Source organism: Bombus bifarius, unplaced genomic scaffold (assembly GCF_011952205.1).
Source record: "Bombus bifarius isolate JDL3187 unplaced genomic scaffold, Bbif_JDL3187 scf7180000007977, whole genome shotgun sequence".
In the NCBI taxonomy this organism is placed as follows: Eukaryota; Metazoa; Arthropoda; class Insecta; order Hymenoptera; family Apidae; genus Bombus; species Bombus bifarius.
Genome location: NW_022884362.1, coordinates 5,701,524 through 5,727,902, shown reverse-complemented (window position 1 = coordinate 5,727,902; position 26,379 = coordinate 5,701,524). Strand labels below are relative to the sequence as shown.

General features: G+C 39.0%; 1 protein-coding gene across 7 annotated transcripts in view; it reads left to right on the top strand.

The window, feature by feature from the left end:
- Nucleotides 1–650: 650 nt before the first annotated feature.
- The window catches only part of LOC117204263 (glutamate receptor ionotropic, kainate 2), a 115,245-nt gene continuing 89,516 nt past the window's right edge, over nucleotides 651–26,379 (top strand). For all 7 annotated transcript variants that reach the window (XM_033441508.1, XM_033441506.1, XM_033441505.1 and 4 more), the window contains exons 1-2: nucleotides 651–911; nucleotides 7,674–7,869. In XM_033441508.1, the coding sequence (XP_033297399.1) occupies nucleotides 7,785–7,869 (85 nt within the window). In that variant the 5' untranslated portion in view covers nucleotides 651–911; nucleotides 7,674–7,784. The remainder of the gene's footprint in view (nucleotides 912–7,673; nucleotides 7,870–26,379) is intronic.

Genomic DNA, 26,379 nt, shown 5'->3' with positions numbered 1-26,379 from the left:
GTATGGAGGATCTGATCTTGGTGTCTTCAGATCCCGTAATAAGTAGCTTAAGGATCTAAAATGAGAAAGTAATGGACAGTTCCCAGAGGAAGCGTTAGCTTTGTTAAAAACTGCAGATATAAGTAAATATACATACGAGTAGCTGTCTTAGTGATATTAGTAACGATAACATTTTTCGATAAATATTATTCATTTTCTGCATTTATCTTTATATTCATATATATTATCAGTTTTTTACTTATATAACTTTATATAACTTATATTACTTGTATATCAGTTTTTGTTCTAAATATTTCGAATTTGTACAGTTTATACTTTCAAAAATGTAAAAAATCTAATTTATCTTTAATAATCTATACAATTGTAAATTGAAACATAGTTTTTCGTGGTTAGGCGACTGTTTCAAAACACAATATTTAATTATTAATATTAAACAGCGTTATAATGCTTTGAATTTCACCAATTTTAATTAAAAGTCCATTAAAGGAAGACAGAAAATGTTGCGTCTGACTAGTACTTTAGCGGTATCCTTACAGGACAGACGGAGCACGTGGGAAGGCGCATGTGTAACAGAGGCAGGAGCACGTGGCTGGCTCGTAACGCGGATCGGTTGATTTCGGGTAGTTTCGTGAGTCGACGGCCGAAGGACCAGTGGCAGTCGCGCGCCGGCCGCTGCCTCGATAGGGTGTTTGTGTTTATGTCGTCGCGATGAAAATTCGACCGCCATAGAGGTTATGTTTACGCGTGCCGCGGGAACGAAACCGACCACGCATGCCCTTCTGCGTCCACCTTTTCGAAAATCCTCCACCGATCGTCACGTGTCCATCGGTAAATCCATCGATTTCCCACGACACCGCGTCCCTCGGCCTACGCAGCAGCTTGGCAACACTTGACACACGCAATAAAGCTTCGTGAGTACATTTAACCTGTTCCCTACTACGTTTTAGATCGTTTAAAACTGTGTAACTATTTGAATAAACGCAAACTTGTGAAAACTAAAAAGCACATAGTGTCAGTGTCGATCTTGAGTGACCGTTAGAAACCGAAATTAAATATGGCGACAGAATCGACCAATTAAATATAACAGTCGAATATTGAATTATTTACGCGGTATTGCTATTCGCGGTATTGAATATCCGGGTCAGAATATCTTCGAACATCCAATAGAATGCCTCCATTCGAGTTCTTAAATAAGACGAAGCCAATAATATCTAACCTGTTTCTCACACTTAAATTCGTTTCGATCTCCATGCTCCTTTTAGTAGTAACCTGCATATATGAGTGTTAGATATTCTTATTTCCAACGTCGGAATATTCATGCAATTTATATTTAACACTCCTCGACCTGAAAATTGAAATTCAGAACTGAATTTTTCTTCCAAACACGTGTGATTCAATATTACATGGTAAGAGGTACATACACATTAATAATCATCGAAATGCGAATCCCTCGAAATGTACGAACGAGAAACAGAGCGTAACACGCAGAATCTCGTAACATATCTGGCCCAATTTCTTGGTAAAACGAACGTGTCCACACTTGATTTGTTCGTCGGTAAATATCGGAGAACCGTGGCTCGCATGACGTGAACTATCCTGACACCGTATTTTTTCACGCTGTCTGTATTCGTCCGCGATATTTTTTCCACGTGACTTGCCGCGCGTTCGGCGAAACAAGGTTTATTTTGACGCGTGATAGGTTGGTCGGTTATCCCAGCCAACCCTGTGCCAACTGACATCGGTCGTGGTTGAAGTTCGGAGTGAATACACGTCGGAACAATGGCACGAGCTTTAATGTCGTTCGACCGCTTATACCCGGCGAGAGGGTCGCGACGAAGGGTATGGGCCGAGGTAAATTACGGTAGCAGGACGTATTTTAGACTTGGACCACCAATAACAATTTTACAATTGACTATTCGTCGCGCTTTCCTGCACGGCAGATGCATTGACGCGTAATTCGCGAATAAATTATGCCTGGCGAACCGGTACAAATGACGCCTGCCAAGCAACCCGCACGTAGTTTACTCCATGTAATTTATTTGAAGCAGCCAGCGCTGTTGATTCATTGCTACATTTATTACGTTTGGAATTTTCGCCATTTGTATTAGGTACTCGTAGTTGCTGATTGCTTGATAATTAGTTACACGTTTCATTGAGATGCTTTTTAAAGACCAATAAAAGAGTTTTTAATTTTTTTAAATGAAGTGATTTAGAAATTTATGAAAAAGTAATTTTAGATACAAAAGATATTTTATTCGCATAGTCTTCGCTATTCGTTAGCCTGTTGATCATCTTTCTTTCTGTTTCCTTTTTTTTTTACGTGGATCAAAACGGAAACGTACTCTACCAGCTGCCGACAGTCCGTAGAGCTGCCAGTCGAATTAAATTCGATCCAGGAATCGCGCTTCCCCGTAATCAGTGCGACGTCAAATTTTTAAACGAAGGTTACAAGAAAACACGAAGGGAACATAGCGGGTTTCTTTATTAAATTTCGCGACGCGGCGAAACGTTGTCAGCCTTTTCTTGTCCGAATTTATTAAACTATATTTTTATTCCAAGTCACGAAATCGAAGTAACGTTGAGACAGAATAATGATAAAACTAGACTCGAAATATTAGCCTCGTAATTTTCCACGAGTTCTAGATTTATGACGGCAGAGGTGCACTCCGCCGAAATAAAAAAAAAAGATAGAGAGAGAGAGAGAGAGAGAGAGGGACAGGACTGAAGAGAACAACAACCAGCAAATATAAATTTTGACCGTCGAGCACAGACCGGATTTGATATTCAGTCAGGCGACGTATTTAAATATTTTACCCGCTTATTTCGTACGACTCGCTGCCTAATTTCACGAATCTTTCAATGGCACGTGACTAGATAACACGATCGATAAAAAAAGGACAATGCTCGCAATCGATGAAGCTATTGTAAGAGCTGACGTAACCATCTACTGTCGAACCTTTTGTGGAATCGCCCGCATAAGCGAAAATCAGTTCCCGTCGATCGTCATGCGAAATATTGCAAAATTCCTGGGCCTTTGATGCGTGTATATCTTGCTTCACAATTGCTTCGCGTAACGTTGCATTTTATAATGAGATTTTTTCTTTATTCATCTCCGATTGAAGATTGGCAATTTTTCATTTAAAAAATAAACTATAATTGTATGTCTTGTAATTTCTGTATATACAGGGTGGTTGGTAACTGGTGGTACAAGCGGAAAGGGGGTGATTCTACGGGGAAAAAAGTCGAAAATATAGAATAAAAAATTTTTTTTCATCTTTTTTTTAATTTTTCCATCGAGACAACGATCTACAGTGAGATCCGTTATAACGAGACGTGATAAAGCGCACGCGTACCGAGCGAAAATTCAAAGTCGATTTTCTCGAAAACAAAGCCTCAAACGAAAAATTTTTATATTATACTTTATATTTTCGACTTCTTTTTTCGCGTAGAATCACCCCTTTTCCGCTTGTATTATACCATCAGTTACCAACCACCCTGTATATTTTCAGATTAGTTTCAAGTTTGACCGATATAATCTCAATGGTCGTGTCTTACTACAGTGCTACTGAAATTTCTAAATATTTTATAATACACATACAACATAGACATAGATGTTTTATCTAGTAACTATCCAAATACTTTCGTGAGACAGTGTATATTTTTTCCCCAAAGAAATAACCATGTTTCTATTCGATGAAGAGGAAAGATAGAGAACTGTCGATCCAACATTTCCTCTATCTCCTTATCCCGAGGCTTTCTAGATGATCTCGGCAAGATGCTTCGAGCAATCATAAATCACAAAAGAAAGGGTGGCTGACAAAGGTGTTGAGCAAGGGGATGAGATAGAAGGGTCCAGATAGATAAAAGAAGAAAGAAGAGAAAAGATATTCAAAGCGTGGCGTGGGATGGATCAGTCCTTCTTCTTTTCTTTCCTAAACTTTTCTTATCTTCCATATCGGTTATTTTCTTCTCTTTCTCGATGCGATTAGAACGTTTTTATAGCGGATACGAATTATGGCCGGATGAAGCGACACGACGAAATTGAATCGAAGAAATATAAGATTCGGACCCCTTTTGTTTAACGGTCATATTATTTTCACCTGAAAGCGCAGTTAGCATTCGAAGAAAGGAAGACGTTATTTATCGGCAACGTGCAACTTTCTCGGCTGAACTGTTCTAATTACGGGTTGCCTAATTGCCGCTCGTTTATTTTCCAGCGAAACAATCCGGGATGTTGAAATTGCAAAGGTTCACCACAAAATTTACGCTTCTACCATTTCACTGTCTTCGTCTGGTGTTTGTTTAAATTCCCATTTCTATTAAAATATTTTACCAAAATATTCTATAGTCGGCAGTGTAAATAACCTCGGTCGAATCAACTAATGTGCTTACGTTCCTCAGTTAGCACAAATAGACGAGAGATTTAAACACCATGAGGAAGACATAAAAATCACTGTAGAACGTGATAATACTTGCCTCTCCGCGACTCGCGATAATTTTTCAAACAACACACGCTTCAATTCGACCACCTCATATTTTTCTTCAGAGAAAATGTTATTTCCGTTTAACATGTAACCAGTATTATTCAGGGGAGAAAAATCGTGGGTGTAGACATCGAATTCGCATTGTAAAAACGTAGCTCGAACGCGAAAATGGAGCGAGCCCAAAGATAGTCGCCAACGAGTCTACGAGTCTGAAACAATCTTCGAATACACCAAGTCGCGTTATCGCCGGCCGAAAGTCGTTGCATTGTTTCTTCTGAAGCGACAGTAAGAAGCCACGCAACTTCCTAGAATTCCTTCTAACCCGTGAAACAATCGTTACATTGAATTAAAGTCGAATAAAAAGTCTACCAGCCGGACCAACTATCGATAGACGCGGCCAGACAATGACGCAATTTCACGGCTTTATTTTCGAGACACCGAATAACGTTTAATGAGGTACTTTCGCATCGATTGAACCGCCGTGTAGCTGGAATCTGGAATTCGCAATTTATACGCTTGAGATTTGGAAAATAAAATGATAGAGAAAAGATATAAGGAAAAGATATCGTTTTTAATGACGTGCGCCGCTGTACGTTTGATACGGCTTATATCTATTCAGAGTCGGACAATTCTTTGTTCAGGAAGAAATTGTTACTTCTTAACAGGTAACAAGTACTTGGTGATTGTCGTAGGAGGATTTGTGACTAACACGAGGTCGAGTTTACACGGTGGCCAATGGCCGAGACACAGAGTGAAATAAATTGGACGAAATCCCTAAGACAAATTCTTCGACCCTGCTATCTACGAGTCGCACGGTAGCCAACGGACTAACCATTTATCGAGTTGCCGCGAAAGTAGAGAGCGATCGTCCATTTCTTTTTTACGGCTAGATAAGTGACATTGAAATTGCAGAAAAATGTGGATAAACTTATATCGAAATATCGTTTGTCCATTAACATTCGTGGTGATATTGATGCACTCGGTGTGTATCGCCAACTGTTGCATTTTGCTTTTACCGATTACTCGTTGTTGTCTCGTTTTGCCACGTTTCATAGAAAAATATTATTCCGCGTTGATAATGAACTAGGTGCTCTTGCATAATTTAATTAATATTATTAGCAACGCTTTAATAATCACAAATTAGAAATCGTAAATTATTGTTACTGACTTTCCTTGTATAATAGCGATATCTTTGATGATACAACAAACGAAGTTTGTTTATGCTCAGTAATATTCCTGGATTGATAAAAATAATGAAACAAAAGTCGGCGCAAAAACATTTCTAACGACAATTTTTGGAGGAAATTTAAATTTCAATAACGACAAAAATGCTGAAAGAATAAAATCAATCAACGGATAATACAAAAACGAGTGATTGGAAACGATTGAAAAAAGAGCTACTGATTACCATCGAACCAGTTCAAATATCGCGTTAACCAATTCTCGTGCGTTTCATTTCTGCCAAGCGTGGCGTGGCGCCCCGCTGCAAATGATTTCAAAAATGCTGAAATTCGGTGAATAAATTTCAATTTTACAAGGCTGGCGTTACGCTTGAGGCCAGGAATACACGTAAGCGCGAATGAGAATGTTTGCAACAATAAATTCCGACCTGGAGGGTGCTCCGGGTGTCGTGTGCAAAATGTAAATTTTGCGACAATGCTCGTAGAATCGCCGCGCGGCTTCTCGTTCTACGATCAATGAGAAACATTGCGTCTGGTTTGAGGCACGCAATACAAGTCACTGTAGCATATTCAGAGCAAAGTGAAAATATACCGGTATTTCATGGCGGGGCAGTCTCTTCTTTCATTCTGCATTTACGTAAATATAGCTGTAGCTGTTGAAAGAAATTTGGCACGTTTTCAGTCGCTGTGGTACCAATGTGAACTTTCTAATGTATAACTTGTAATACGAAGTTTTCAATTGGCCAAGAAATATCAGCTCCCGGGTGAAAAAGTGTACGAGTTCAGTTCAGTACGTGAAAAAGTAAAAAATTTTGAAGCGCTATCTTAACCCTGAATTTAATGATCCTGTTGGGTCAATGAAACGCGTACATATTTTACTGAATGAATTCGTACTTTGAGCTAAGTACTTTAAACATCTTTATTAAATATAATTGAAACTGCTTGAAGGAATAAATGTGAATGAGCTATTTATGTGGAGGAGATGAAAAACGTACTTTAAAGCGTTAATTGGACAGGATTAAAAACTGAATGAAAACGGTTCTTATTATGTCGACAAAGATTTTCCTGGTCCATGTAATTTGCTACGATCTATCCGGAATATCGAATAAACGATTGGGCTCGAATAATTCAACAATCAGTAATTCTGTTCCACCGTGCTCGCACATCTGTTCACATTAATTTACGGTAATTACCGAGTCGACTTGTAATAAAGCATAAAGCGATATGACTGCCATATTGAGCCGATGCTTACTCCGCCAATTTTGCGTCGTAGTGATTATTTACGATCGCAGGATTGACAATTACCCTTGTTTCATAAACGCGTGAATAATTTAACGAAAGATCCGGAATCTTAAATCCTGGAGATATTCCATAGAGAGTTGTTAACATTGTACTGTTCCCAGAAGAGCTTAAATGTGCACGAAAAATATCACTTTTCTTGTAATATTGTTGTATGTCAAATTACTTTGAAATATTTTCAATTTAGTAGAAAAAGGCGTATTTGTTTGAAACGAATATTGTTTCGTGCAAAAAATAAAGAAAAATTAGCTGCACTAACGAGAGACTAAAGAGGGATATATGGAGAGGGAATTATGAAAAGCCGAAATCTTCTTTTTTTTTTATAAAATACGCGGAACATTATTAAAATATCCTTCATTAAATATCCAGAATGGTTTTAAAAATGATTTCCTAACTTATATGGAAATTCCTCTAAAAAAATCCCTCGATAAAAAAATATATTTAAAGTCCAAGAAAGAATAAATTAATAAATTTAAAGAGCAACAGGGTATATGGAGCAAAGAAAGATTTAGTACGAACTATTCGCTGAAAGCGAGTTTAAGGGAACTCGTATTATTATCACGCGAAGTTTATACATTAGCGTCATCGCTGGGTGTACGGTGTACGCAGTACGAAGCGTTTTCTCCGGCGATTGTCGCGTTGTGGTCGCAGCAGCGAAATGCACCAGAGAACCTGCAAGCTCATCCGAGCTTTGTTAACTTGCTTTCAGGTAAATGCACAGGAGCGTCGTGTGTGCCAGCTCTCGGACGTGATTGGTGAGGTGGTGTGCGTGTAAAGGGCCAACAAGAGAGGCCGCAACGGTGAGCATTCGAGATGAGCTATGAATTTAGGCTGCCTGGTAGCCACCGTCTTCGTGCTTCAGCTGCTGTTCAACGTCACAGCGCTACCCTCAGTCGTCAAGATTGGTGAGTCAATTTGATTCATGATTTTTTATTCGTTTAAATTAACAATTTCGACAGGATAATCGCGAACATTGAATTAGTGCTAATACCATCGTTGTTTCAAAAGTCAGAGAAAATAAATTTAATTCATAATTCCGTTCGGTTCTTTGTATTATTTTTAATTCAGTTGTGTTCTTCTATTTTCTATTTCTTTGGAAAATTTCTGGAAAGTTTGAGGTAAATATGAACGTACCGTCATTTCTGATTTCAATTTTACGTCAATACTTTTTCTTAACACATTCATCGCGTATGACACGTACTTTTATGTACGGTACCAACTCGTATGTCGAATTAAGAGTATGAATTAAAAGTTGGGAGAATATAACATTTCATAATTATTTATTTTATATAGCTACTAAATTTATAATGGAAATTCCTTGTTAGAATTTGCCACTGTAGTAATTAAGAATCGAGTCCACGTTGCTTATTGTTGCTTTAAATGTAGCATTTTTTAAAAGATGTTTAGCGTTAGTAAAAGCCTCGGAAATAGGTTCTCTGCTTATGGAACTCTCTATGATATAAAATTAGCTAACGAAACGTGGTCAAGCAAATAGCTATGTTATGCAACAGAGCAATCAAGGAACATGTCGACAGGGGCAAAATAAGCAAGAACGCCATCTGTAATCCCCAGAAAAGTACAGGGCAACAAAGTGGAGTGGAAAGGTCTTACATTTTAAGCGAAGAATTAGCGAAAGGTTGTGACGGTCTCGTTTCTTCGAGTGACGTCCTTTTGCCCGCAAACTTTACTGACTTTCTTTTCCCTCCTGACAACTAACTCTGCTCGCGAAAAATTACCCGTGTTCATGCACGCTTCGTTTCTTTCATAATTTACGTCTTGCTTAAATATTCAGAATTTCGTCGAAGTTCGTTATCGAACGCATTTTCAAACGATCGAAGTTCGATGGACGGAGGAAAGGGCCGAGCTCGTTAACGCAAAACGAGAGGGCGAGAAATAAAATGCGACTTGCCGAGTCGTTAGTATTCCAGCGATCTTAAAGTTGAGGATGTAACTCGATAAATTGAACTTCTTAATGCAATCCGACGAAGTTGCAACCAGGACAGCTCCTTCGTTCCACTTAGTAATATGTACGTGACCACGTTGTTCGAGCGAAATGTAGCTCGGATAGTTTCCCAGTTACTATATTTCTACCGTATACAATGGTTCGCGAAAGTATTCTTTTATGAATTGGATATTTGTTATACAAAACATTTTGAAATTTCATTAGCACTGTAATGGGATACGTCTATCGCGATTATGTTGGTCAAATTTGGATCAAATTTGCTGCATATTGCAGCTGCTGCTGTATAATGCTATAGCTGATGCGCTACTCTGGTTCAAATAAAAGTGTCTATGTATATCCCAGTAAGAGCTTTTAGATAGAAACGTCAACTTGGTCGAAGTTTACAGAGTATTACAGATCATACATTCTAGATTAGGGGCATTGGAATTCGTAAAAATGGACGTCGTATTCTTAAAATTGAACGCTTCGTAAATTCGATCTATATTTCATCTATATAGCCATGATAAACTCCAGCACAATCCATTTTCGTGTAGCTAGGTATTTTTAGATGTCAACAAGCGTATATTTCTTCGGCTTATATCGTGGTAATTCAGCAGAAAATTCTACGTTCCTGGCTCGTCCTCCGGAAATTCGGGTGTCGTTTTCAAGAAATATCAAACATTCTGATTCCGTATGATACCGACGAAACATTTAGATTTCAGTAGATATCATCGATCCGGAAGTCACACGCCATGAAATGTTCGATATTTGTCTTACAGTATGATGCACCGTGTCTCGTGTCACCTATCGTGCGTCTCGCTAAATCTTGTTTCGCCTCGCGTTTCCAGTGAAATTGAATTTCCATTGCTGGATGCCCCTGGAGGCATCCAAGTTTGGTACGCAGGGGTCCTTTAGGCATCAGAAACGATCCTATACCGGGACGCACTTAGGTATCGCAAAGAAAGGGGTTAAAGTCAATTAATTAGACACGATCGATACTTTTCATTGAATGGGAGCTTTCAGTGGAGCTCAGTGAAGCTCGATGAATTTTAATAAAGTTTCGTTGATTATTTTGGCTAGATTCGCGCAATTATATCGATATTTAGAAATTTTATTTCTTTTTTAAATCACTCGTGAATTTTTACTGAGGCACGCTCGTTTTTACGAACGATTGTATCAATTCTATGTTAGCTCACAGCCTTGCCAAATTGGTCGCGTAATCTTCTTCGATCAAGTACATCGAATAACAACAAGCACGCTCGAAACACATAGTGTTTAAAAGGATCGACATTTGCCGCAACAACGTCGAAATTCATAGGTCAACGAGAGGCTCAGTTAATGGACCATCATAAATCATTTAATAATGAACATTATTCCGCGGTCTGTACCAGCGATGTCTACCTCATTCCGCTTTAATTAACCGTCTCGTGCAAAATTAACATCCGTCTCTCTTTTCTCGTAAAAAAAAGTAGTTAGCATTCAAGGAATATTACATATTTCCTTTGCATTTGAATATCCAATTAATCCTTCTCGGACATTTTCCTGGAAGGGAATTTTTTTTCCATACTCGAAGAAAATTAATGACATTTCATCTGGTCGGATGTCGTTGACTCATTGGCGATTTTTCGCGAAATGATTTATAACGAAACGATTTATGGCGAAAATACTGCTAACTAGCAAAAATGGGCCTCAGGTTTAAACATTTCCTGGCGACGTTAGATAGGAAGAACAGCCACGGTATGGTAACTTCCAACTACTTCGAAATGACATTACCGGGCTCAGAGAAGTTCTAGCGGAGCAACAACGTAGCTAGCAATACAGCGACGCGTAAGACCAGACGATTCCCTTTTCTTAGTCTCCCCGAGTCTCTGTCTTCTGGACGAAACTCACTGCAAATGAATAGTGAACAAGCAGTCTCTTTCTTTGTTCTCCCGTACCCTCGAAAAGATTTCGCCTTTAGAGGCTAAAAACCTCACGGAGGATTTACTGAAAGAATAAGAAGACGCGGATGGTTAAACATTCTACTTCCTTGTGTTTCCTCCCCTGGTCTGTGTACTTATTATTACAAACGATGCGGTATCCTTTTTCGATGGGGAAGGAGCTGACTCTTCCAGGAAGGTGGCTTTTTATCTTGCCGTGGTAATGTAATAGCCAGAGAGAAGAATTAAATAGAACGTCTTTCATCCCATTGACTTATGTATATTAAACGAGTTGCTCCGCCTTGTTTGTCTTTTGAGTCAAGCCCTGCTTTTCTACAGACGTGGGTATTCCTCAAAAGCATCGCTCGATAATTAAATACAATGAAAGACCGGTATAGAAGGCCCGCTGCCCGTTCATATTTCCTCGTTCCGTTTCCACTTTTTCAGACTCGCGTTCATTCTCATTTGTTACATAAAAAATCTCGCTTCGTCTCTGTCCGCGTTAAACGAGCTACGATGTTTCCCTCTTTACGGTTTCCTCTCTCGAAACGTGCTACGAGCGTGAAGAATCGCGGAACAAGGCTGTTGGTTCGTACAGGAAGGAATACCACGGTAGTCGAGGCGACAAAAGAAAGAAAAACAAGCGTTCGACGTCAAGTCGTTTTTTCACATCTGCGAGATTCTACTTTGCACATTCAACGAGATCGAGGTGAGGACATTTCGAAAGATCACATTTGTCACTCGCCGAGAGAATCACCCTGGATATCCGCCGTCTTTCCTCTCAAGATCCTTCCTTGTGCTGTTTTCATCCTGCCTTGTGACGAGTGACGAGCGAAGAGGGTGAATAAATGGACTAAGTTCGGCAACAAAGGGGAGACGTGGTTAACTCCCACTTGTTCGGCTACTCGTTCCCAAATCTTCCACGTTCTACGACTTTTATTGTCCCTGCTTTTGTGTACTTTTCCACAGTGTGGCCTGGGTCGTCGGGAAAAGATTGATAGAGACAACACCTGCGCCATACACGATCCAACGAATTCGTATTTCGAAATCTTATCATGTTCGCTACAACTGTTTCCTCTCATTTAACTTGTTCACGCATCACAAAATTTCGTACCATTTATTATAGTTTCCACCTTTCTTGCTCTTAAAATGCTACGAACCACGGACGATTATTCGACATCAAAATTTCCAGAGCACAGACCAAACGTATCCCCTATCCCGCAAGAACCATTAAACAAAAAAGCGGTGGCCGATTTCGAGAACGAACGCCATAGTTTCGTATATATTCGCGAGGTGAAACAATCGTCTCTGTTTCTCGACTTTCTTTCCGCATTTGAGAGCGTAGTATGGGTTGGCCGCAATATTAGAGGGCGCAAGAAAGCGACAGGAATTGCAAAGAGGACAACGTTGGAACGGTATGTAAATGCCGGAACAGCAGCTTCTCCATTTTCCCGTCGACTTCCTGCCTCGCGTTGAGATCCTCTTGATGGGCTTTCGTTGTCCCCTTGTGTCCCTAACAACGTAGATCCCAGGATAATATAATGGGGTGGCAGAATGGAAAAGAACGAAAGTACGCAAAGAGTGGAGTAAAGAGAAAGACGGGCTTTGGGAATCAAGACTGGGTGGAACCGGAAGAGGAAGGCAACACGGAGGGTAGTTACGACTACATGGCGCCCGAAACATCAGCGCACCACAATCTCTACCAGGATTTCCACGGGATAATTTATGGACGATTGATATATTATTTCTCGGTCCTCGGCAGCATTATCGACTGCTTCTGTAGTTAGAATCGATAGACTAGATTCTATCTAGTGCACAAGAATTCAACCGCATACCCTTTCCTAGAGATTTAAAGCTGTGCTTGATGAAATATCGAAATATAAATGTAAAACGTCATATGGACGTCGATGAGGTGTAGTCTTTTATAAATATCGAATAGAGCTCTCGAAACATTAATATTCCGTGCCTCGTACTACTGGTTTTCGTACTACTAACTCGGCTTGTAATATCGAATCACGCTTCCACGGTTTCAGTTTGATAAACGCGAATGAACCTTAGTTTCAATTCTTACCGTTATTTCTGAGACGATAACGCTCTCAACCGATTAAATGTTTCTCTCTCCTACATTAAATCTTTGTATAATATTATAAAATTTGGCGCTACATAAAATCTTTCCCTCTGCAGCTCAATCTTCGTAAATGGACCTTCGACTGGAACTCAGATGAGTGGTCACGAACTTTCCAGACTCTCATAAGTGTATCCTTTCAATCTCCCTTTTCACTCACAGTTACCTTTTTCCCTGTTCGATATTATCTTCATCCGGTAGACTAATGGCCCGTATTTATTTGCGGTTCTCTTTTTCGAGAACCCTCGTGAACTTGGCGAAGCGACTCTCGCTAGACGGCGGTACGATCGATTAATTTCAGCTATTAACTTCTCGGGGAAACTGACTGGAACTGAAATCTACTCGTCGAGAATTTCCAAGGCGCTTCTTAAGGAAATTATCTTTGTTTTTCCTCCATGATTCCACGTTGAATATTATCTCTATCCCAGAGAACAATAAACGATGTTTACCTCCTCCCTTCTGCACATCCATAAATAACGTCAAATGACCGGTCGGCACGATTATTCTCTCGACTGGTCGATACTAGCCTCGCAAGCTTCTCTACACGGACCACGAGGCGAGCTTTCTCGCGGGGGATCAGGCAACCCGAACTTGGCCCAATGGGTTTGCAAACATCACGGTGTCCCGTGTAAATATTTGCTGGAACTCTCGGACGATCAACGTTCGTAAATTATCCGCTGGAAAGGTGATCTCTTTTTGATCGGACGTCCTGTGGATATTCAAACTACACTGACTTATGTTTTGACAATGTTTATCCACCATACATTTTGACAGATTACCACCTATAATTTATTTACAATTTGATAATTCTACGTATAAACTTTTTCTTCTTATAACTTACGATTACAAGATTTAATAAAAGTTTCACGAACGAAAGTTTATTAGTGTTAAACGAAGAATCTAATGTAAAAAAAAAGTAAATATCTCTTGATAAAAAGTTGGTCACTTTACACTTTTTAAATGGCATCGCATATTTTCTTTTCGTATTCCTAAACTGAGTGAAGCAATCGATTAAGAGGCACATTATCGCCTAGTTTAAAAACATGAAAAGAAAAATATGCGTGATAACAAGCATGAATATTTTGTTCGTCAATGTAAGGGTTAAATCGATGCATCCAATTAAAATTAGTTCTGGATTGGAGCGCGGATTAAATGGTCAAAAATGTTCTTGAACAATCCTGTCGAAGAAGCTATCAGTTGTTAAGCGGCGTTTTCACGGGAGAATGAACCGTTCAACTTTCACGCAAGTCTTTTCCGTGAAAGTGAGAAAGCGTCACGACGTTGGTTCCTTGGTCGATTGCGTCTCGCCGTTCATAGACGCTCCTCGTCTCGGTCGAAATAGAATAGGGATAGGGATGGACGACGCGTAGTAGACGGCTTGGGAGGCTGGCAGACGACAGGAAAGAGATCGGAACGCCTGGGAAGTAGAAAACGACGAGATAAACCGAGCGGAAGAACGATTTTGCATGTAAGTGGGTTACCGTCTCGCCTTGGTCGAGCTTGCGGAAAAATTTTGAAATTGTTCGTGTCGCCCATAAAAGAGACAAGCCTCGCCGGATATTCCAGACGTGGTCGAACTCGAGCGGAGACGAAGATTTTTTGCATTTGAACGAACAGAATGTGTAAATCTTCGAGCAAAGATATGTATTCATGGATGATCTGTATATGATGCTTATACGGAATTTCTAGGGAAGTCATCTTGGTGAAGTTTCGAGTATGAGACACCTATACATATTTTGAATATTTGAAGCTTTATGTAACACTATCGCCTCTTGTAATGGGGCGATCAGCTCTACATTTTATAAAGTTCTTACTTCCACGATGTGTTTGGAAGTAAAGTTGAATAAAAGCTGACGGTTCTCGTCTAAAGGGTCGAACGAATTAACCTCTCCGAGGTGAGGGACCGACTTTTTTCCCTAGCTAGTATCGAGTTACACGAGTTGACTTTGAAATTGGAGCAGGGAATCCAGAAGAAATCATCGACCTGCTGTCATCTACAAGTCGTCGATAGAGATGATGGATTATTGCCATTAGTTTAGCAAGTCGTGATAGAGATGGAGATTGCGACGGGTTGACGGGTTATGGCTTCTTTGTCCCCTTCTTGACGCGTCATTCCTTTCCCTTCGTGTCTGTTAATAGAACTCTTATAAAGGATAGGCGAAGATAAGTTATCGACTATTTGTAATATAATATTACTGGCAGATTCTTCAATGAAAGACAAATTTTCATTTATGCTTCGCCTTTTATATAATCTCCTATTTTGCTCCATTGATATTTTAATGATATACGAGTGAAGCGTTTTTCATCAGGTTCTACATTTCATTTTCATAGTACCATACATCTTAAATTCTTGTAGCCATAAGAAACGATATAAAATGTAATATACTTGGATCCAATTAAAAGCTTCTTTAACGTATACTTAAATTTTCGTATCAACATTTTGATTAATTTGAAACGTACAATTTAATGAAAATTATTATTCCTAGTAAAAATGCACCGCCAGAAAAGTAATAATAACTTACATCGTTGTTGGAAACTTGAAAGAGGAAATTCACTCCATCGTCACGTCTAACCAGCTAAGCACACGCTGTTACCCCAAACGTATCGTATAAGACACTCGTAACGGTAACCGGAAGCTTCGGTTTCCGCGTAACACGAGTGGAATTCTAAGCAACACGGATGCTCGCCTCGTGTCCACAAAATTAACAGAACCGCAACGACTTAACTGGATTACTTGTTGGAGAAATGTGCAGCCAGCCAAAGATGAAAACCCAGAACGCCGAGGGAAATGATTCGGTGGCAGGAACATCGATCTCACGCGACATGTCGTTCTTCGCCAGCGCTACATGTATTTCTGTATTCAGGAAACATACGGCTGGCGACACCGTAACATTGCTTATGCGTATCTTTGAAACCGCAACAAGTCAACCATTTATCTCTTCTTTCAAATCCTTTTTGGATTTCCCCACTAGACTTTATCCAATCGACTTTGTCCAATTAATAAAAGGCGACGTTTAATCCTCCTTTCTCACTCGAAAGATCTGTTCCTACAAAGTGGAACACAATAACGATCAACCCTTCGTCTTTGTCATAGTTTCAGACATCCTTAAACCTTTAACTATATACCCTATGAGTGGAAGGAAATTCCTTGTTTCTTGGTCGCGAATTGTTCACGTGATTCTCGTGGAAATCCAAGAGTCTAGATAAACGTACCGCGTTTAAATTCATTTCCACGTTTCAACCGGCTGGTTCCTCTGAACTCTAGTACTTTGACCTGACTGCTGCAAACAACTCACGTAGAAATAAATTGTAATGTTGCAAGGAATTCAAGTAACAAACTCTGAAGCTGTATTTATTCACTGCATATGCACGTCTTTCAAAAGTAGTCAATATTTCATACACATTGAACTATTTAACCCAAATTGTATCGTCACAAGAATTATCCGCGAAAGTAAACACGATAAAAACATACACCGTGTCAAATATATCGTCGCAAAGCTGCGAATTTGTAATCTACTTTTCCACTTATATGCCGGTCATATGAATCATGGTGGAATCCAACGACAATTCAAGCTTATCACGATCCATTCTGTTTCACGGGAAGCCAGGTTTCAACCCTTTTTTTTACCCGCCGTAATAATACCTTTTGAGATATCCCCGCAGCGGCGAGCCTTGGCGGACAGCTAAATATGTTTTCCAGGGTTATCAACGACCCTAATTCACTTTGGCTTGACGTGTTATTCAACCTGACCCTCTCATTGTCTCCCGGCGGCTATGTCCTTGTGCCACCTATGAACCAGCCCGAATTTCCTGGTGCACGTCTTTCGACAAACGTAGTAGAATTGGCGTGACGAATGTACAAAGCTCGCTAACGCGTTCGTCAGTATCGCATTCTAATCGCAGAGAGTGCATCGTATAAAAAGAACGTTAATTGTTTTCCGGAGAAGGAAAATTGCAAGCGTTATTCTGAAACGAGGTCGTTACCATCCATTTCTCGTTCCCACCGTGATTTCCGGGATGGCTCGAAAGAAATGTTAGTAGAAAAAAGTGCTCACAAATATGGGGAAAATTAAAGATCCTGCAACTTATTTGCATCGTTTAAAATACGTACACGAGGTGGACGTTTATCCACGAAATATATCGCCGAGTTTTAATATTTAATACGACCATTGAATACCAGTATGGAAATCCTTCGGTTTTTATTCGATCCTGTATTTCTTGCACGATTATCGTTCGAGTTTTGTCGTTTAATTTCATGATTCGTGGATCGTTTTCCGATTGATTCCGTTAAGACGGTGGTTTACTCTGGACACGTAAAAATTAACTATAGGTATCTCTGGAAATTCATGGAGTATAAATCAAGAATAGTTTAAATACAAATAATTGGAAAACTTAATTTTTGCAATCTTCTTAAATGAAATATATTTGCAATAAAAATGTACGATAACGTCCTCCGGTAGCGTGTCTTCATTTTCGCCCGTTATTTTGAAAAAGCTATGCAACAAGCATCTGTTATCCTCCATAAAATTTTAAGATACGATAATGGTTTCATCGTTTAAGGATCGATTTAACGCTCTACTTTTTTCGACCGCTGTCTTCTTTTCTCATTGTTCTAAGACGAAGTTGTATTTCATAGTCCTTCTTCTATTTGCTATGAAGATTCATGGATAGAACAATCGAACAAGCCTCGGGTACTTGGAGAAACAATTGCCATTGTCCAAAGTCAATCCGCCAGGCTATTAGGTAACTTCTCGGGAGAGGAGCACTGAACGCTTGCGCCGCTTATCAGCGTGTTAACGACGATAATAACGGAACAGCCTGTATGCAGAATGCACCTTGGCTAGATCGATGTACATATCCCCAACGCGTGGCAGTGAATGCCGATAGCTGGTTAATCCCGTGTCAGATAATGGCATTATCACAAATTCGTACAGAATTACACGTCTACACCATGTCACACCTTCTTCGCGATCTTCCATATTAAAGATAAAAGATTCCATAACTATATCGATCCATTGATTAAAGTTCCTTTAAATTTCAAAATACGAATAAAATTCATTAAGTTTGCATATTGTAACTATGAAATGAAGTTCCAAGTTTCGTTACTATTTCTTCCACTTAAGTATTACAATATCATGAAGTTTGGAGAAATTCAAGTGTTTTACAGTACAGTTTCTCGAATTTATAATTGACTTCTATAGTGATCTATTATTCTAAGACATATTTTATACCTAGACAAAACAACTTGCTTTATTTATCTATGTTTAACAACGTTACATATGCGCAACTTTTACATATTATTTCACTTGGTGCGTAATGGATTAACTCATTGAGAGCGAAGAAAAATTATCGAATGTTAATTTAGTCGTTTTACGCGAGATTGAGCATCCCTTAAACCTAAACGGGTTAACTTAAACAGAGCAGAAAGAAGTTGTCGAAAGTTAATAAGTTGTAAATTTACGCGAGGCTATATATCTGTACTATTAGCAACAACGAACTCCTGAAAGTTCGATGACTCCTTTCCCTCTCGTTTCCCAGATTACCCGAGTTGATTGTGAAGTTCTCAAGGTTCTCGAAGTAATTCGATGTTCTCTCCCTGTTCGAGTTCGTTCCCAACAGATTCTAGGTATAGGCTATAGATTCTCAAACAATTTCAAAAAATTTACCGACTCCAACCAATATGATTATGCCAGTTAGTTCCGAAACGAAGATCGAATATTGCTCAAGGGCGTCTCGTATATTTCCACGAACAATAGTCATTGTCCAAGTTAATCTACAGGTCTATTGATCTAATACGCGATAGAAACGCGCCTTAACTCTTTCCGAGACGAGACATCTCACTAACACGATGTTATTCGTACGATGCTATAGATGAAGTGTCTCGAATATCTTTTATTAGAATGTGAAATTTCTCAACAGAAAATTTGAGATAAATAATCGACTTTGCATGTTTTATTATACTGCTCTTCTTAGTGAAAATATCCTAAGTTTTTTTTCTATTTTTCAAAATATTGGCAAGATATTCTATCGATGAATGTAGACGGAATATATTTTGCCGTATAAGCGACAGTGTATCGAGATAACTCGCTCACAGCGACGTATACGAGACCTATCTCAACCATAATCACAGTGGTCGATTTTCAGTTTTAAAGCAGAAGCTTGCAGAACATAGCTTCTAGTGTTTCAAAGTTCAATGAGTAGAGCTATAGTACAACCACTGACCGTCACCTAGTTTCTCGACTAATGCTAACCCGGTGCCTTCTACGCGTACGATTAGAGTAACTCGTGTAGAGAGAAGAAAGGTGAAAGAGCACTTTCGTAACAGAAAGCGATGGAAAGTTCCTGGTCGATTTGAAGAGGAAAGCCGCATTGTTTCAGGAAGCACGGTTACGACGTTTATAGGGTTATACTTTATCCTCTTTGACTTTGTCTCGTTCATTTTCTCAAAAAACCGAATCGCATAAATAGTTTCGCGCGTAATTGGCCGACGACTGGCCTTTAAAGAGACCGAAAAACTATTCCGATATCTCGCCAGGGGACAGCAACGCGAGCGTACAAAGTCAGAGAGTTGTCAACTCCGCGTAGGAAGCTTCATTTCAGCGGACTCGTCCAGCGTGACAAAAGGGAAGGGGTGATGGAACGTCGGCGGGGACGTAATGAGAGCTATACACGAGAGCCATAATGCGATTACCCTCGAGGGCTTCAGCCAACTACCCCTGAACTCGTCGGATTTCTAGCTATTGCTCTGTCCCAGCTAAACATCTCTACGATTGGCTTGCGCGAAAAGTTGACGACCCTCAGGCTGAAATTCCCCCTCTGAATTTTTTAAACTAAGCAATTAAATTGCTTCGTCCACCGGTTACTTCGTGGATTCGATTTCTGAGTATAATGAATTTTTCAGTAAACGGAAGATCATCGAGTTAGCTGTTATTATACGTTTATTGAACTTTAATTTGATTCTCTTTTGCGACTAAACGGTGAAACTGAATTTTGACGATATACGGGAAAAAAAGAGTAGAATATTGAAGATCGTAAAAGCAGTTAGAGTGGAAGTTAGTTATTTATTGACGAGAGCCTAATTGAATTTCTGTTTAACTGTTGCGGTTCGAAGAATCGATAGAAGCATTAGAGGAACGCCGCCACGGAATCGCAGCGATGGTAAAACTATTCATCAATTATTCCTGCTAATTCTATTACATGATTTCCACTCTTAATGAAAATTCCATTGACTATGTTGCTCATTGATTACATGTACGGATCCAGTTTAGATATGTGCCGACACTTATATATAATTCTTTGTTTATTGTATATATATAACAATTATTTTATAATTATTTTATATATACAAACTATAAAGTTAGAAAACTGGATACATTTGCCAATTTTCGAAATAAGAAAAATTCTATAGTTCGACACTTTTTCAGGTGCTTTAAAATAATAAAAAGTACATTAACTCCTAGAGCTCTCCCACCTGATTTTTTGTTTCAATGATGAGATAAAACTTCAAAAAGCAGTTAAATTAAAATTCCCAAGCTCTATCATTAATGAAAATTGCAATGTATGTATTTCACGAACTCTCTACTATAAAAACAGTAAAAACACATATCGTGAGACGTGTTACAGTTTGACGCTTCATCGGTATCTTTTCCTGTTGAGAGGTCGGTAGGAAACGATAAATATTTTACGGGAGATACATCGCACACATCGAATAACATTGGATTCTTGCCAGTCGCGAACCAAGAACGTTGACCCTTGCACATCTCGTCGAAGATGGGTCATAGTTTCACGAGATGGTATCGTTCACTTTCTGTTATGTCGTCCGCATTTTCGAGTCCGTAGTTTTTTCAACTTGCCGCACTAATACGTCTCAGTCAATAAATTACAATTATCGCGTATGCTCCCTGAAGAAAGACGTTCTTCGATTGGAACAGAGACTGACGATTAATTTCCAGCCGTTGGACGACGAATATTGTTCGCAATTCGGGAAAGTAGAGCGCCTTCTTTATTCTCTGATTCTATGAATTATGCTTCCATCGATTTCTACGCTCTTTCCGACTGGTAAGCGCTACGTGGATGTTGGATTTACAATAAAGACGTGACTTTGTTTGGATCTTCGCGATCATGTCGTCGACTCACAATCTAAGCACAATAACTTCTCCCGAAAATCAATTCGAAATATAAAATTATTTATTCAACTGTTTAGCTCAATTACTATAAACAGTTTCTTTCCTTTCAAACTTTACGTAATAGCATTTGGGTATAGAATCTGCAATAAAATATTGTTCATCTGTCTCATTTTGATTGGTAATATTTTTATGATTACTAGTGGTGTAATTGTATTAAGTAATTATATCGTCATCTTATTAAGCAACTCTCTAATGAAGTAAATTTTTACAAATATCCCTAAATTAACATTCTTTTAAAAAATAAATAAAATGACTATAGTGATTAAAAATATCGATTGTGTGATACAACGGATGTCCATGAAAATCCTATAAGGCTGTTCCGAAAACAATAACCTCTGGATTTTGTCGGTCCATCCCTTTGTTTCCGTTTTCCAAATCCCTTATCCAGAAACTACGTTACACGATAACCACGCAAACTAAGCCTCATTATCTCAGATCCAATAAACCATAGCCCTAATCCAGACTTAGCGTAATTGGAATAAAAGTCGAGTAATCGTGGCCAATTGTTTCAAAGTGCGATCGGCTACGGATGGCCGGACTCTGGAAATTTTCGGCTCGACTTCCTCCTAAAATTACTCCTCAAATGGATTTAGTCCAAATCTGTCGGTAACTTGGTCGCTCGTATACACTGTTAAGCTCGCCAAAATAATGTGAATTCTTGTTTCCCGTTGTTTAAACTTTACGTCGCTATTAATTCAACAACGATTTTGGTAAACGACCGCATTTGTTGTCGGGAAAATCCAAAGCTAATGTCGACCGGTTCAGGGAATAGCCGCTAAAACGTGATCGTTCGAATTTGATTGTTCGATCAAAATTATATATCGAACAGAATGTATGGGACTCGGTTAATTCTAGAATTATTAATAATAGTAACTTGTCCATTTTTAACTATAATAATTCTAAACATATATATAACGTAATAAATTTATACAGTTTCCATAAGAAAATTATCGTCCCAAGAGCAATTGTGACTACCTTAAATCGTACTAAACATATTAACAATAATATTAAAATTTCCTCCACCGAGAAAAGTGGTTGATTTAGTATAAAGTTTCTGACGATATTTCCACTGCCGTTGTAGATCACACGCAAAAGTTAGCTCTAAGCAACCCCGCGGGGACTTGGCGAAATTTGGTTGCATTCTAGCCCAGCTTTCTCCGGAGGAAGCCAGTCTACGAATTGAATAACATTATCGTCACCGTTACCTTCGTACATTCGAGACATTTATCTTTACACGTAACCGCGGTTGTGTCAATTTAGATTCCGTACGCTGTTGCATTATTCAATACATTCGTCGTGGTAGTTTGCAGGTGCATCCTGCATAATATCTGACTACAGCTTGTGATAATCGTGGTATTAGTTTGAGACTGTCTGATCGATGTTTCTAACCTGTTCCCTTACGCAGGATCAAATTGCAAATTCATTCGTAAGTAGTGTTTATTAATCCTCATGAAAGTCCGATTCTTGTTCCTTCGCGTTCGTTGTCTGGTTCCTTAAAATTCTCTCAGCGAGCCAAAAATATTGAAGAATTGAAGCTCCTTGGATCAGATAACTCAGATATTCGTGCGGAATGGAATTAATTTTCTTTGTTTCCTTCGTCGAATTTCCTTTATTCATAGCATCGATTTATTCGGTTATCGCGTCCGTGTTGAAAACCGGAGGCTGAATGTTTTATTACCGCAGTCCTAGCACGTATAATCTGATAGGAAAGTGCTCCACAAATATGAAAACTCAGAGGCAGAATCTTATTTTCCAACAATCCTTGTTCGAGCTTACCATCATACAATTTTGATTCAGAACTTCCCGATGCGGAAGTTGAAAAACTTCGATCCAGAAACTTCTACAACGAATCTACATCTTATGGTATTATTAAATTCTCAAACGAAATGACGCTCGTAGACATAAAACGAAGATGTCGTAACATAATGGAAAAGTCGAGTTTTTACGTACAGAGGACTTAAAACAGAACGGAAAGCTTAATGATCTCTTGGACTCGCGTTATATATGCACGCAATTTTCTCTCTTTACACGGAACGGTCTCGAACATCTGAGAAATCGATTACAACCATCTTGGCAAAGGGCTCGATTTTACGACAGCACGTGAAAGGACGACAGTCCCTATAAATGAATTACGGGAATGGGGTGTTACTGCGAAGACCTTAACAGAAACGTCGATTATCGACCATTAATTCAAACGCTTCGTTGCTCCCGTCTATGAAATTGACTTCTTCCATTCCCCTTCAATTTATCGTCGAGTCCCCAGCAAAAAGCGAAAGTGTTCTCATGAATCCTGTAGACCTACCTTCCAATCTTTTTCCCATCTGTTTCATTCCGCGACTCTTGACAAATGTCAACACTATTCGCTCCCTCCTCCCTTTCCCCTCCCCCATGATGATATATTCGTTCGAACAATATGATAAAAAAGCACACTCGTTCCAAATGTATTTCCTTCTTCCTTGTAAAATTCGATCAACGAGTAGGCGGCGAACTCAATTTCCACGCTTCTGCATCTTCCTCTTCGTCTTCTTCGTAACTTCACGCAACCTACATTCGGCCGTGCGTTTAGATACAGTAGGACGAATAACAGACTGAAAGTTTACGAGAAGGCTGATTTCGTATTCATGGAAAGCATCATGAGTATTCGTTCGAAGTCGACGCAGCTTGCGGTACAGAATACTCGCGACCGAATCTCGGCCTGACGGGCAAACGAGAAGGCCGATCGAACGTGGAAGATACATCTCCCCGGTTATTGAGTCTCTATTGGATTGCCTGGCAAATACCTCGGCACCGTTTCTATCTTAATGTTACCGACAACGTCCTGACAATCCTGTGAATCGATTCCTTTATCCCGCTCGTAACAACTGGATAAAGCTGGAAACCTACGAGTCAGCTCTTCGCATGTACCAGCAATTTAATTTTTCGCGAAGGTGGATCAATCAAAGGGGATTTTTCTACGCGTTTATTAATTTTCTGTAATTCATTGCTCTTTTAACTGATCGTACGAATTTCGAGGCAATACAGACTGGAAGGGTTTGACGTTGACGAATTTGATCGTTTAATATCGGATTACGATGGGAGTGTTCGAGCGGTGAAAGGTGCTATTAGATTGACACGAATTGTCCAACCTTTCGGTGATTAATGATGACAACATTGCCACGGTAAATCGATGATATTTTAAATTTCCACAGTGATTTCGTTTCAACGTATTGAATGTGACTCAAATTCTTTAGATGCCTTGCATTGTTGTTTTTTTTTTTTTTTTGCTGTTTTATTTGAGGGGTGACGATTAGCTTTTAATCTTTGAATGGGAATCATTGGTCAACGTTGGGATATTTAGATGGTTCGTGTCACGCGTTGATTCTACACTGCCTTGTTCCACCGCGATGAGAAATTTACGGAATTTTTCGTCTGTAACGTTGACTGACAGACACGACGGCAAATATATGCGCGTTTTTTTTATGTCCGATTTCATGCAATTTATGAATGCTCCAGGATGCGTCGTCCGCGTAAACGCTCGATTATTTACGTTTATTCATGTAAAGCCTTCACCCGAGCCATTTTTCGTTTACACAAATCTGCTTTGAGATATTATTCAACGGATTTTTGCAAAAGAGGCGTTATATAAAAATATAGAATATAGAATATATAGAATATAGGACGTTGTATAAAAATTGTACCAGCAAGATATTTATTCTTTAGCCTTGCTTTGAATTTATTGCCCGTTACAGTGGTATTGTCATAAAACCCTATTTAATCGAATTAAAAATTCCCTTTGATATTCCACCGCTTATGAAACCATTCAAACGTTGATTTTCAATATAAAATATATCATTGTGGTAAACCGAAAGGCATATTATATCGAAAGGGATGGATTATAATAAATATAAAATATACAAAATATATATAATATAAAAAAATATATACAGGGTGGTTGGTAACTGGTGGTACAAGCGGAAAGGGGGTGATTCTACGCGAAAAAAAAGTCGAAAATATAGAATAAAAATTTTTTTTTACTTTTTTTTTAATTTTTCCATCGAGACAATGATCTACAGTGAGATCCGTTATAACGTACCGCACGCGTATCGAGCGAAAATTCAAAGTCGATTTTCTCGAAAACAAAGCCTCAAACGAAAAATTTTTATTCTATATTTTCGACTTCTTTTTCCGCGTAGAATTACCGCCTTTCCTCTTGTACCGCCAGTTACCAACCACCCTGTATATACCATTTGATTGGTATATACATTGGCGTATGCCATTTGAGACGATGCGTTTCAAGCCTCTAAAGATCGTTCGCGTTACTTTAAAAGTTTTTCACCAAAAAAATGTAGTTTAATTCCGATTCTGTATTAGCGATTCGAAGGGTATTTTTCATCCAATGCCTCATTACAATCGAGTAAAAGTTCCGAGCGTTCAGCGATCATTTCTCGACAGGCTGGCCCGCGCGAATGTAACGCAATCAAATATAATGGTCGTTTACTAATTACGTGGCCAGTGGTGCGAATGAAAGTCGATCGTACGCTTAATGGCGGTACCAGTTGACGAATTTTGCGCGCGACCAGCCCCGTTTCTGGCTGTGACAGAGTTGCTGCCACGTTCTGTTCACGGTGGAACAATGAGGCGCATTAATGACTCCAATTTCGAGCGATTACGTACGAACGCCAGATACATTCTCGATTTTCAACGCGATACTCGTTTTCATTTGCAAAATTATTTCGAACGAACAATGTAGGAAAAATGTAACGAAGTACGCTGTAAATATTTTCACGATGAAGCAAGATTCCTGCTTGATCCATAAGTATTCTGTCATTTTTGTACTAATGTTACTGACTGTTAAATTTCAGATTTTGTCTTAGAAATTCGAAATGGAATCACTTGATAAGTTGTAATAACGGACATATTAAAACGGAGAACGTAGGAACTGAAATTCTGATACTCAAGAATTCTGTTTGATTCTATAAAATATTGCTTATATGATAATTCTTTCCATTTATTTGATTTAATTTTCTTTACGTAATTATAAACTTCAAGTACGTAATATCGCAATTTCTTTCATACGAAATCAAAATAAGGTAAATTTGGTTCAGGCAATTCCAAGTTTATATCCACAACGATCTCTACAAAAGATCTCGCGACAATATACAGACATATTTATATGTACGCTGGACGTTAATATCGCTGAAAGCAATTTGTCCGCTGTAATTTCTTATGATTTATTCATTCGTTTGTACTATTAATATGTATAA